This window comes from Balaenoptera acutorostrata, chromosome 19 (assembly GCF_949987535.1).
Source record: "Balaenoptera acutorostrata chromosome 19, mBalAcu1.1, whole genome shotgun sequence".
NCBI lineage: Eukaryota > Metazoa > Chordata > Mammalia > Artiodactyla > Balaenopteridae > Balaenoptera > Balaenoptera acutorostrata.
This window is the reverse complement of record NC_080082.1, coordinates 33934701-33948418: the sequence shown is the minus strand read 5'-3', so window position 1 is coordinate 33948418 and position 13718 is coordinate 33934701. Positions and strand designations below refer to the sequence as shown.

Here is a 13718-nt window from a genome sequence, read left to right as displayed (position 1 = left end):
GATAGCTAAGGGGAATCCCTTGTAAAATCAATTTTCTTTCATTATTTATTCTTACAGGGATAATCAACTCTGTGCTAATATTGTCTCACCAGAACCACATGGATAAATGTAATTTAACTTGTCTTACCAAATCAAATATCTCTGTGGGTATTTCTTTTCCTTTCTTTCTTCCCTTTTTTGTTTTTTTTAAAATGTCCAAAGGGTACTTTTGAAAGCTCAAAACCTTATTAGTATAAGCATCCTTTTTACCTACCTTAATTGAATTTCTTTGAATTTTCCGTTTTACAACTAAATATAATTCATTATATCAAGTAAGTTGGGAGGCTGGGGAAATCATTAGTTCAGTATTATAATTTAAGAAAGAAAAAGATACCTGAAATATGAGGTTGGCTTATGTATAATTGATTGTGTTTTTCTCAGTTTGCCGTAGAATAAAGATTTGAAATGCCCCCACCCCCTTTTTTTCAAACTCCAGAGCTGTATTTCTTTCTGTATACTTTTTCCATATCTCGATTTGGTTTGAAATGTAAATGATCTTGGGTTCTACAGTAGCACTTAAGAAGAAAAGAAAAGAAAAAGCTACCATTTCTGTTTTTCATGTGATGGAATTATATATAACCTCACAAAGAATTCATCTTTAGTAGTATTTATCTTCAAAAACATTTACAGTTATATTTTATTTAAATAGTGATGTAGGATTAAAATAATCAAAATTAGTTACATGAATCTCTTAGGAATCACTTGTCAGGCAAACTTTGATCTTATAGATCAGTGACTATCATTGTCATTGTTACTGGCTCTCAGAGCAGTGACAGGCAAGGCAAAGAATGCTTTTTTTTTTTCTTTTAAACCTTCATTTTCATAAACCATGAATAGAAGATAATTAGGAATGATACCAGCTTTTATTACATAATACACCAATTATACTTTTTTGCCAACAAAATAAAGCCTGCAAATAGGCTTTAAAAAGCAAAGTTGTCTAAACAAAAATTAATTTCATTTATTTAAATTAAATAGGTCTTCATCTATATTTCATGTCATCATTAACACCCATTTCTTGAGAAAGAAGAAAATAGTCATAATCTCATTTAGTTTCTTGGTTTTTTTCTTGCCCTATTACCTTCACTCATAGGACAAAATTATTTACAGCATTAAAAAATTTTTTTTGGAAGCAGTTGAACAGTTGATGAGATTAGGAAAGAATTCATCCTATTCAATTGCTTATTACAGTAGGCTTCTGAAGAATACCATTGACTAAAAATGCAGGAGTCTTCAACCTGTTAAGAGTTTTTCCTCTCTTTGTTACTGTTTTATTTTTTTTTATTTTTAAATTAATTTATTTGTTTTTGGCTGCATTGGGTCTTCGTTGCTGTGCACGGCCTTTCTCTAGTTGTGGCGAGCCGGGGCTACTGTTCATTGCGGTGTGTGGACTTCTCATTGTGGTGGCGTCTCTTGTGGTGGAGCATGGACTCTAGGCATGCGGGCTTCAGTAGTTGTAGCACACGGGCCCTAGAGAGTGCGGGCTTCAGTAGTTGTGGCGTGTGGGCTCAGTAGTTGTGGTGCGCGGGCTCTAGAGTGCAGGCTCAGTAGTTGCAGCACACTGGCATAGTTGCTTGGCGGCCTGTGGGATCTTCCTGGACCAGGGATGGAACCCGTGTCCCCTGCATTGGCGGGCACATTCTTAACTACTGTGCCACCAGGGAAGTCCCGTTTGTTACTGTTTTAAATATTAAAAACCTCTAACATATCTAATTCGACATTATATTCAGGTTCTTAAACCTGTTGTGATGAAGCATATCAATTAGTGCCTCCTCTAAATTTCTGCTTTTTTTAGTCCAGTCTGTATTGTCTTTTTTAGTTTGGGGGGTTAGGAATGTAATACTAATTTTATTTTTTAGATTATGTAGTACATTCATGTTCGCACAGAATTTTCAAAGGGTGTATGAGACCTTTTCCTCCTAGCATTGCCCCCCAACTACCTAATTATCTTCTGTATCCTTCTTGATTAATTCGTTTCTTTGTTGTTCAGTGTTTGCATATTTTATACACTTTTTTGTACCTTCTTTTTATAATCTTAACAATTTTAGTGAGTTTTAATTGACATATAGTAAACTGCACATATTTTAAGTATATAGTTTGTTATGTTTTAACGAATGTGTAGACCCGTGAGACCTTTACCGCAGTCAAGATAGTGAGCATGTCTATCACCCCAAGGTATGCGCCTTGTGTTTGCTTCCTTCCACTCTGCGTGTCCCATCCTCCAAAATCTAGGCAACCATTGATCTTTTTTCTGTCAGTATACATTTGTTCACATTTTCCTAGAATTTCATATAAATGGAGTAACTCAGGATGTATTCTTTTTTTTTTTTTTTGGTCTGACTTATTTCATTCAATGTAATTATTTGTTGACTCATCCACATGTCCCTTTTGTTGCTGAGAAGTATTCCATTCTATAGTGAGAAATAATATATATATATTATATATGTATAATATATATTATATATGTATAATATATATTATATATATGCATTATATATATTTTATGTGTGTATAATATATATATATTATATATAAATGTACAATATATATATGTCTCTGCCCCTGAGTCTTGCTCATGTTTGTTCTTTGACCCAGGTTCCTGACACAGAGCTCCTAAAATCCTTTGGAATTTTCTGGGTGATAGAAGTGTCTTTTGTTCTTATGAGGTGATTCTTAGTGGGCTCCTGGGTGGAGGGCTGGTCACTACAGAGACCAAGCCATGATTAGAACTTTCAGCCACAGCTCCATCCCCTGGAGAGGGGAGAGGAGCTGGAAATTGAGTTAATAATCAAGCATGCCTATCTGATGAAGTCTCCATAAACATTCCCAAAGTATGGGGTTTTGAGAGCTTGCAGGTTACTGCAAAGCTTACGGTCTTTTGGGACTGAGCCCTTAACTTGTGGGATTTGCCGCTAACCCCAGGTAGATAGCGTCAGAACCAAATTGAATTGTAGGACACCCAGCTGGTGTCACAGCTTAGTGTGGGAAAACTCCTCACACATTTGGTGGCCAGAAGTGTCAAAATTGTTGTGAGCATGAGAGCAAAGGAAAAGACAGTGTGTTTTCCCTATAAGCATAAGGATATACCAGTTTGTTTTTTCATTCACTTGGTGGTGGATATTTGGCTTGTTTCTATTTAGTTTGTGCCTATTATGAATAATGCTGCTATGAAAATTCACGTGTAAGTCTTCGTATGGACATAGGTATTCATTTCTCTTGGGTAAATACCCAGATGTGGAATGGCTGGTCCTATTGTAGGTGATTGTTGAACTTTAAAAACAAAACAAAACAAAACAAAACAATAGCAACCTGCCAAACGGTCTTTCCAAAGTGGTTATACTATTTTACATTCTCAGCAGCAGTGTGTGAGAATCCCAGTTTTTGCATGTCCTTGCCAGCGCTTGGTATGCTCAGTCTTACAAATTTTAGCTATTCTAATAGCTATATAGTGGCATCTAGTTGTAGCTTTAATTTTCATTTTCCTGATGGCCAGTGATGTTGAACATCTTTTTATGTGCTTATTTGTCATCTGTATATCTTCCTTGGTGGAGTATCTGTGCAAATCTTTGGCCAATTTCTTGTTAATTTATTTTTATTATTGGGTTTTGAGAATTCTTATAAATCTGAATATAAGCCCTTTGTCAGATAGATGATTTAAAAATATTTGAGATTATTATATATTTGCATGCAGTTGTAATAAATAATACAGAGAGATCTTGTGTACCCCTTACACAGTTTTCCCCAAAGGAACATCTTATACAACTACAGTGTAAGATCACAACCAGGGTGTTGACATTGATATGGTCAATATACAGAACATTCCCATTACCACAAGGATACTTCTTGTTGCCTTTTTATTGTCACACTGCCCATCTTGTCCCCAACTTCTCCTTAACCCTGGCATCCACTAATTTGTTCTTCATTTCTACAATTCTGTCATTTCAAGAATCCTTTTGAGATTGGCTTTTTTTTTTTTTTAATTTGGCCTTTGTATGTGTACCCCTCCCCCCATGATCCTGGGGGAGGATGGAGGACTGATGTTGTTCTTGCCTTGAGTTATTATTATTATTATTTTTTAAATTTTATTTATTTATTTATTTTTGTCTGTGTTGGGTCTTCGTTTCTGTGCGAGGGCTTTCTCTAGTTGCAGCAAGCGGGGGCCACTCTTCATCGCGGTGCGCGGGCCTCTCACTGTCGCGGCCTCTCCTGTTGCGGAGCACAGGCTCCAGACGTGCAGGCTCAGCAGTTGTGGCTCACGGGCCCAGTTGCTCCGCGGCACGCGGGATTCCCCCAGACCAGGGCTCGAACCCGTGTCCCCTGCATTGGCAGGCAGATTCTCAACCACTGCGCCACCAGGGAAGCCGGAGATTGGCTTTTTTCACTCAGCATAATTCTCTAGAGATTCATCCATGTTGTGTGTATCACTGGTTTATTCCTTTTTATTGCTGAGGTATAGTCCATGTTGTGGCTATACCACTATTTGTTTAACAGTTTACCCATTGAAGGACATCTGATTTGTTTCCAGTTTTTAGCTGTTATAAATAATGCTTATAAACATTTGTGTAGAGTGAACACAAGTGAACATAAGTCTTCATTTCTCTGGTATAAATGTCCAGGTGTGCAACTTCTGGTCATGTGGTATTTGCATGCTTTTTAAGAAACTGCCACACTTTTCCAGAGTGGCTGTACCATTTTACATTACCATCAACAATCTATGAGTGATCGAGTTTTTCCACATCCTCACCACCATTTGGTATTGTCACTATTTTTTATTTGAGCCATTCTGAGATGTGTGTAGTCATATCTCACTATGGTTTTAATTGAATTCCCCTGATAGCTCATGATGTTGAATATCTATTTTCATGTACTGATTGCCATTTATGTATCTTCTTTAGTGAATTTTGTTTTCATCTCTTTTGCCCATGTTTTCATTGGATTATTTGCTTTTTTACTGTTGAATTTTGAGAATTCTTTATATATCCTAGACACTAGTCCTTTGTTGGATATGTGGTTTGCAAATATTTTTTTTCCCAGTCTGTAGCTTACCTCTTCATCCTCTTAACAGAGTCTTTCACAAAGCAAAAGATTTTGATTTTTATGGAGTCCAGTGTTTCTGGCTGTTTTTTTTTTGTTTTTTTTGGTTTTTTGGTTTTTTTAATTTTATAGCTACTTTATTTATTTATTTATTTATTTTTGGCTGTGTTGGGTCTTCGGTTCGTGCGAGGGCTTTCTCTAGTTGCGGCAAGTGGGGGCCACTCTTCATCGCGGTGCGGGGACCGCTCTTCATCGCGGTGCGTGGGCCTTTCACTATCGCGGCCCCTCCCGTTGCGTGGCACAGGCTCCAGACGCGCAGGCTCAGCAATTGTGGCTCACGGGCCCAGCCGCTCCGCGGCATGTGGGATCCTCCCAGACCAGGGCTCGAACCCGTGTCCCCTGCATTAGCAGGCAGATTCTCAACCACTGCGCCACCAGGGAAGCCCGCCTCTTGCTGTTTTTGTATTTCTTCTCTGTTCCCTTCTTCTCTTGCTCCCTTCCTTTGTGGTTTGATGACTTTGTTTAGTGGTATGCTAATATTCCTTTCTCTTTCTCTTTTATGTAAAGAGTTTTCTATTTTTCATTTTTTCCTAAGTGTGTTTGTAATTGCTTATTGAAGCATTTTTATTATGATTGCTTTACAGTTCTTTGTCAGATGATTCTAACATCTCTGTCATCTCAGTGTTGGCATTTATTGACTGTCTTTTTAAATTCTTTTTGGCATCTTCCTGGTTCTTGGTATAATGAGTGATTTTTATTTGAAACTTGGACAGTTGGGTATTATATTCTGAGGTTCTAGATCATATTTAAACTTTGTTTTTGCCACTTCAGGGGGTGTGTGTCACCTCATTATTGTCAGGTGGAGGCAGAAGTCCAGATTCTCCGCTTGGCCTTTGTTGGAGTGGGTGTGGCCACTGTGTTTGGCTGCAATAGAGTGATTATTATCTAAAAGTTTCTGTCTTACTAGGGTTTGTCTTTCCGCATTCTTTGACTAATGAGAGGATACCTTTGTTGGGAGTTTCTTTTGTCTCTCCCCATTGACATTTCCAGGTTGCTGCCTTCTTCAGCTCTAAGTCTGGGATATATGAGGCAATAAGAAAACCCAGGGAAATCTCGTGTCACTCCTTAGGTCCTGTGCTCCCTAGCTGATCTGCCTTCTCCTCTTTGCCTTTCAGAGGCTTCTCAGTTTTGTTTTATATGTTACATCCAGAGTTTTTAGCTGTACTTCTCAGGAGGAATAGGAAAAAGTACACCAACTTATCTTCCCAGAAGAGTAAATTGCACCTTTTTAAAAAAAGCTAACAGTAGATTGATCATAGGGATCATTTTATATTAGTACATAAATTGCATACTTAATCTTTTGCTTAAATTATTGCATTGTATTTCATTTTATAAATGTATCAGTTTTTTGAAACCAGTCCCCTACTGTTAAGGCTGTTTTCAGTCTTTTGCTATTACAAACAATGCTTCCGTGAGTAATGTCATATGTATGTTTCAGTTTGCATGTATCCAGTATAGCTAAAAGATTACTTATGTGTTCATTTGATAGAAGAGTCACTTTGTCCTGAAGAAAATTAAAGTATTTCATTTTAGACAGATCTAATTGTGAAAAAGTCACTCCTTGTATGATATGTGCTTACCTCTACCTTCCTATAACTTCCCTCATTGATTCTAGTTCTAACTGGGGATGAAGTTAGGACAAATCCAGCCCCTCTTCCTTGTAGCAACCCTCAGATATTCAAAGATGAGTGTCCTTGACACCTACATCTTCTGTTCTCCAGCCTAAATAGTTGGAGTCGTTTTAGCTATTTCTCATGTGGCGTGCCTTCCAGATGTTCTGAATAAGACCTGGTTTGTTAAAGACACCTTCACACTTGGACACCTGGAGGGGAACAGAATACCGTAGTCTGTATGTAGACTAATTATTGCAATAGAACAGGACTTTGGCAGAAAAGATTTTGGGACAGCCCTGTCACAGTTTGAATTATATTCCCAGAGACATGGTAATGCCTTCCTTGCATGGAGTTGGTAGTATTTCTTGACTAAATGAATGCACTTATAAACTAATGAATTAATGATTCCTAAACTTAGGCTTGACTTAAATCCCCAATTTTGTTCACATGTACTTCTGCTTCTGATCTATATTTGTATGGTTGATTTGGGGGACATATGGCAGGACTTTACATTTGTCCCTGTTTAACTTCATGTCGTTAGAGCTATCCAGTCTTCCATTTTCAGATCATTTTGGATACTAATTCTGTCCTTTCGTGTTTTGTCTCTCTCAATATCATGTCACCTGTAGATTTTTCTTGTGTGCCGTCAATATACTTTTCTGGGTATTTAAATGGGATATATTATACTCATATTTACATTAAAATATTTATAAGATCTTAAAAAAAAGATAACTTCCTGGAAGTAGACTTGCTGGGTCAAAGGGTGTGTGTACTTTACACTTTGATAGATAATGCTAAGTGGCCTTCTGTAGAGATTGTCAGCCTGAATTACCCTGAATGTTGTCTGTATAGGCAGGACTCCTCTCCTATGAGACAATTAGAGCCCAAAAGGTTATTTTGAAGCACTAGATCACAGTGTGCAACCCTGATGTTATCTCTGTGGACCTTCCGGGATTTCTTGAACAATTTTTCATATAAAATTGTCTAAAATATAAGGAAAATATTTATTTTGATCAGTAGTCTCACCGTAAGGAGACTTTTGCATTGTTGTTGTGTATAGTATGTCTGGTATTGGGTTTTATAATTCTTCATTCTACCCAAGTAAACTTACATTTTCTTCAGTAGATTTCTCCATGGATATTAAATTCTCATTTGGGTTTGAATTATGCTCTTGTGGCTGATGATGTTAAGCAGTACATCAGTTAAGCAATTTTTCTCAATTTAGTGGGTCATTCAAATTCACAGACATTTCTTGTGGTTTGTTATTGTTCACTGGTTTATTGTTATGATTTCCAACCCAAGTTTCTTCCAGGGATTTTTCTTTTTCTGATTAAATCAATAAGAGTGATGGGCAGGCTGCTAATTTTATCATCTTGAATGCACTCCTGCTGTGTATATATAATGGGTACTTTTGGCTTCATTTCTTTTCTCAACACAGTGTCCATGTTGTTGTGTATATCAGTTGTTTATTCTTTTTTTATTGCTATGTAATATTCCATTGCATGAACAGATCACAGTTTGTTTATCCATTCTCCTGTAGAATGCATTGTTCCAGCTTTTGGTTATTACAAATAAGGCTGCTATGAACATTTTATACATGCCGTTTGGTGGACATGTCTTGCTATCTCTTTTAATATCTTTTAATCAGGATTGTTTTAATCTCACAAAATTGCCTGCCCAATTTATTCCTTACTTTGTTTACTTTCTCATACTTGCCTTTTCCTGAGATGGTAATCTCTTAAAATTCATTTAAGATAGAAGGCTTTGATTTTGGATCATGAATATAGTTGTGATAAAGAAAGAATTAGTTGGTATGTAACTGCTGGAGGGCAAGTTAGATATGGCATGTGACCCTTTATCTGCATAGAATTCTGCAGGACTGTCCTATTCCTCAGAGTTGATATTTGAGCGCCTACCTCCCCCATGACAAAGTCTTTGGCAGAAGATAACCACCATTTCCAGCTCCAGTGCCCTGCATATTCCTAACCCTTGGAGCTCTCCCCTAGCATCGCCAGCAGAGTTGTCACCACCGGCTCATCCGTTGGGCCTTTTGGTACTGCCGGGCGGCCTTATTTAAGACCATTTTCTGCCTTTATTATAATCCGCTAACTGTATAATGTATATAGATTATGGTATACATGTGAATATCTTTTCAAAATGTACTTACATGCAATTAATTACAGTTAATAGTGGGAGTTAGTTTTCTTTAGTCAATTTATATGCTGTAATTTGCAAACTTTTGCCAGTGACTAAGAAGTTTTACCTTTCACAGTAACTCTCACATGTGGTATTTAGAGATATTTGAATGGTAACATCATAAAAATATTGGTAAATAGCCTTTCATTTACTATATCACTTGGTTAAACACATGGTTATTCAGTATTCATATTTTTGAATTAAAATAATATTCCGTTTGATCACATTATGAGACAGTTAAGATATAGTTGAATAATGCATTCTTCTCGCCCTCCAACTGTGTAAAAAAGTTACCAAGCATCATTTATATATAATTAATTCAGTATTATTTCCTTTTTCTTAAAAAAAATAGCCTTTTCCTTGTGTTTAAAATGTAAAACTTTCCCTCTTTTTCTCTTTCTGTTCTCAAAAATCCACTGTGGGTGATACTGTTTTTGCTGATACACAGCTTTATCATGTAGGACTCTTAAGTGTCATGTTGGACTCCACGGATATGTTGAACTTTCCAGGGGAAAACTTTCCAGACTGACTTTTCTACATTTGCTTGATCAGTTTTTGTGAATATCTTATGAAAATCACTGGCCTTTAAGGTTTAAGGTAGTCTTTGTATCAAAAACAAAATTATTGCACCAATTTTTCAAAAAAGTTTTAAGTGTTTTCTTCAGAAATATTGTTGCTATTTATCTCTGGCTTTCTGCATTATTCATTTGTGTATTTCTCTGTGTTTTTTCTCTTATATGTATATGTGTTTGTGTTATTCTTAACATATATATATATTTTTAAAAACTGATACATATACCTAACCAGACTTTCTCCAATCTGTGTCCCATGAAATATATTAATCTGAGATGCTAAGTAGAGTGGCACAAAAAACATTATCAAATAAGTTATCAAACTTATCAAATAAGTTATCAAAATTATCAAATAAGTTTACTATATCCCTTTTTGAGAGATTCACAATGCATATTAGCATATTAAAGGTTCTGGGGTTATGCAGTAAAGAAGTCTGTTTATCTCATCATCTTCTAGAGATATTTGAGAGTGGGACACGTCATAACACACAGGGGTGTTCTGGGGATACTGATTTGGGAAATCCTGCAAAAAACTGAGTAAGGTTTTCTTGGTGGTGTTTCAACATATCAAATAAAATTGATTAAAAGTGGTTAAATTTTCAAGAAGTTAAAGCACTTAGCTGAATTGTACTTGGGGTGTATTATCTTGTAGAAATTATGTTTTGAAATACAACAATGATTTTTTTTTGGTATGATCTTTTTCAGTACTTTTTATGGCCTTGACGAATTTGTAAAACTACTCTGAAAATTCTGTTTTTTTGTTGGAAAGGGATTGTTGTTGTTATTGTCATTATTTGCTCAATTGTTTCTCTTCTATAAAAATTTGCTTTTATCTCTAAAAAACATGTTTACTGTTTCAGATAGCATTACACAGGAAAGGAGGCCTCCCAAACTAGCCTTTATGTCAAGAGGTGTTGGGGACAAAGGTTCATCCAGTCATAATAAACCAAAGGCTACAGGTATGGATTAATAGAATACAGTTCTTAGTTATTTACATGATTTTTGATTTGCCATAGCATTGAAAAAAGGTTAAAACGTATTACTCCTTAATGTATATGTAGACTTTCTTCTTGCAAACATTTTTAGTAGTTTACTAAAAAATGTTTATAGATGGTGTTGCTTAAGCCAAGGGTTCGCAACCTTTTCTAAATGATGAAAAGTTTCCTGTGGGGACCTGTGTCTATTTCTGGTCCATATATGCTGGTTTTTGGAATTCCCTACTTGTAACATTTGTATATATAGTTTAGAGCTGCACTGTACAGAATAGTCATTTATGGATAATGTTTATAGGATAAAGTATACTAGAGATTATGTGGATTTTGCTAACAGAGGTGGCACAAATTAAATTCCAAACCACTAAGCAAAAATTTTTGTCTTTCTTCCAGAGACTCCCTTACAATACATGTGGAGTTTTTAGTTGTTTTTTGGTTAGCTTCCACATATTTCATAGATGTATAGGGGTGGTAGTTATACAAGCTAAACAGCTAATTTAAAAAGCTGCAAGAATTTTTAACTCAGATGTAGGTTAAGAAAAGAATATTTTTTCCTCAGTTATCTAGTGAAGAAAACTTTTTCAGCTTATTTAAAAGGAAATTGTACTTTAAGAAATATTTTATGTGACTTTGGACCCTGGGAGACGTAGAATTAAATAGAATATATAAGTGATAGATAGTATTTTTTATGTTAACCTATGGATCTAGATAGGCTAGCACCAATTTGCTACTCTCACTTAAATATGAATAGCCTAAAGATTTTCTTAAGATATGTGTACTACTTATGTTGTAGCAGATCTTAGTTATAGGTATGAAGTGTAGAGTTATCTGCTTTAAATTGAAAAAGAAATCAGATTTTGTTGTAGGTTCTGGAGACCCCACTGCTCTCAACGATAGCATGTCCTCTTAGTAATGAGGCAGGGGAATGTCTTGATGTGTCTGTGGCATAGCTACACTAACATTTTCTTACATTTAATAAATCTAATGTATAAGAAATAATACTGCTTCACTTTTTCAGAGACATGAAGAAATTCAGCAAGGGATTTGTTGACTAACAATTCCAAAATGTTTAAACCTTAAATCTTTTAAAGTTAATTTATGCATCTATTTATATACATTTGAAGACTGCCTTCTTTTGAGGGCAACCGTTTTAAAATAATATGTTAAGTTTGTGAACCAAGAGGTTCGTCAAATGAAACTGGGGAATGGTGATTTTGACATTTGGAAATAAGCCATAGTACATGAAATGATTTTTTAAAGCAGTTTGTTTAAAAAAAAAAAAAAAGCAGGCTTTTCTTTTAACTTAACTCCTGTTCTCCTCTTATATTGTTTCTTGGGCTGAAGAATCTTTTTGACACTGCAAAAATGGTTACCAAAATTTTAAAAGCTGAAGGCACTAATAAAATATATTGTGTTTGTGTACATCTGTTGGTTGTGTAAATAATTGTTAACACCATATACATACTATTTTCTCTTACGGAAAAACTTTCACACCATATTGACTTTATTTTTAAAAGGAACTTTTCTTGTTCCATAGGATCTACCTCAGACCCTGGAAATAGAAACAGATCTGAATTATTTTATACCTTAAATGGGTCTTCTGTTGACTCACAACCACAATCCAAATCAAAAAATTCATGGTATATTGATGAAGGTAATCTATAATTTTAGTGTTCTTTATAATGATTCTCTCCTTTTAACTCACTAGAGAAAAAATGGCTTTTTCACCAATATAGATAGTTTTTGGAAACAGAATGAGTAGACTATTCTTTATTAATATTGCTGAATTAAAATATTATACACAATTTGAACTGCACTGCTGTTAAGGTTAATGTAATATTTAGAAAATGTATTAGCAGCTTGTTCTCTGCACTTCATTGATCTGTTTAAGGTAGAAGATCTCTAGAATCAGTTGAATCATTTAAAGACTTTACTATCTTGATATCCTTTTTTTTGATACGACTTTTAAAAAACTCTACCTTCCCTTGGTTTGGGACATCACTTTCTTCTGGTTTATTCTTTTTTCTTTTGTTCATCTGTTCAACAAGTATATATTGAATGCTTACTGTGTGCCAGCAACAGATGAAGAATTGCAGTCTTGATGAGTGTAATGAAGGCGTGTGATGCTGTGAGAGTATATTAAGGGATGCTTTTACTTGAGGGGCTCAGGGATATTTCTAGGAGGAAGTGATATGAGCTTAGATTTACCAGGGCAGTGATAGATAACAAATTGAAATGGGGCGGAAGAACGTTTTAGGCAGAAAGAACAGCATATGTAAAGGCCTTGTGGTAAAATGGAGCTGGTGTTTGCCAAGGACTAAAGAGAGCCAGAGTAGCCAGAATAGAGAGATAGAACATTTTATGAGATGAGAATGGAATGGCAAACAAGGCCAGGGCATGTGGAGCCTGGTGTACCCTATTAAAAGGAAATGGCAAGCCACTGGAGGATTTTCAGCAAGGGGTTTGCAGGGTTTGCCTTTTGAAAAGATGATTGTGGCTGCAGGGTGGACAGTGGAGTGAAGCAGGGGCTGTGTGAATGCAAGGACACTGATGAAGGCTGCTGATAGGCTCAGCCGTAGATTATAGTAGCTGGGGCTAGACTCGTTGGGGAAGCGATGGGGAGAGGTGGATGGCTATGAGATATCAGAAGTGAATTGACAGGACTCACAGATAGATTGAAAGTGAGAGGTAAGGAAGAAAGAGATGTGAGTGATGACTCCTAGTTTTCTGGCCTGCATACTTAGGTGATGATGGAGGAAGGTGATGGATTAGGTGATTGTGGAGGAAAGTGATGGATTTGCGTTGAATATGTTGAGTTTGAGGAGCCTTTTAAACTTCCCAGAGTTGATTTGTCAAGCGGGCAGTTGCATATGCAGATCTGGAGCTTAAAAGAGATGTTAAGAGCTGGAGAAATAAATTTGTAGGTTGCCTTCACGTATGTGGTGATTAAAATCCTGAGTAGTATCACCTACAGAGAAAGTAGGGATGGAGGGTGTGGCTTAAGTCTGAGCCTTGAGGAGCATAATATCTGGGAGGGGGAGATGTCTTCAAAGGAGACAGAGAAAAGGTAACCAGAGGATGTGGGCAAAACAAGAGGTTATTGGGTCAAGAAGCCAAGGAACTAATAGACACCAGTGTCGAATGCTTCTGAGAGGGCAAATAAGATAAAGACCACACAAAAACCCATTGGATTTAGCCAGTGGCAGTCGCTG

General features: G+C 36.2%; 1 protein-coding gene across 6 annotated transcripts in view; it reads left to right on the top strand.

Moving 5' to 3' along the window:
• Positions 1 to 13718, top strand: part of CYLD (CYLD lysine 63 deubiquitinase) — a 55686-nt gene that overhangs the window by 22548 nt on the left and 19420 nt on the right. For all 6 annotated transcript variants that reach the window (XM_057534234.1, XM_057534236.1, XM_057534235.1 and 3 more), the window contains 2 exons: positions 10375 to 10473; positions 12044 to 12160. In XM_057534234.1, the coding sequence (XP_057390217.1) occupies positions 10375 to 10473; positions 12044 to 12160 (216 nt within the window). The remainder of the gene's footprint in view (positions 1 to 10374; positions 10474 to 12043; positions 12161 to 13718) is intronic.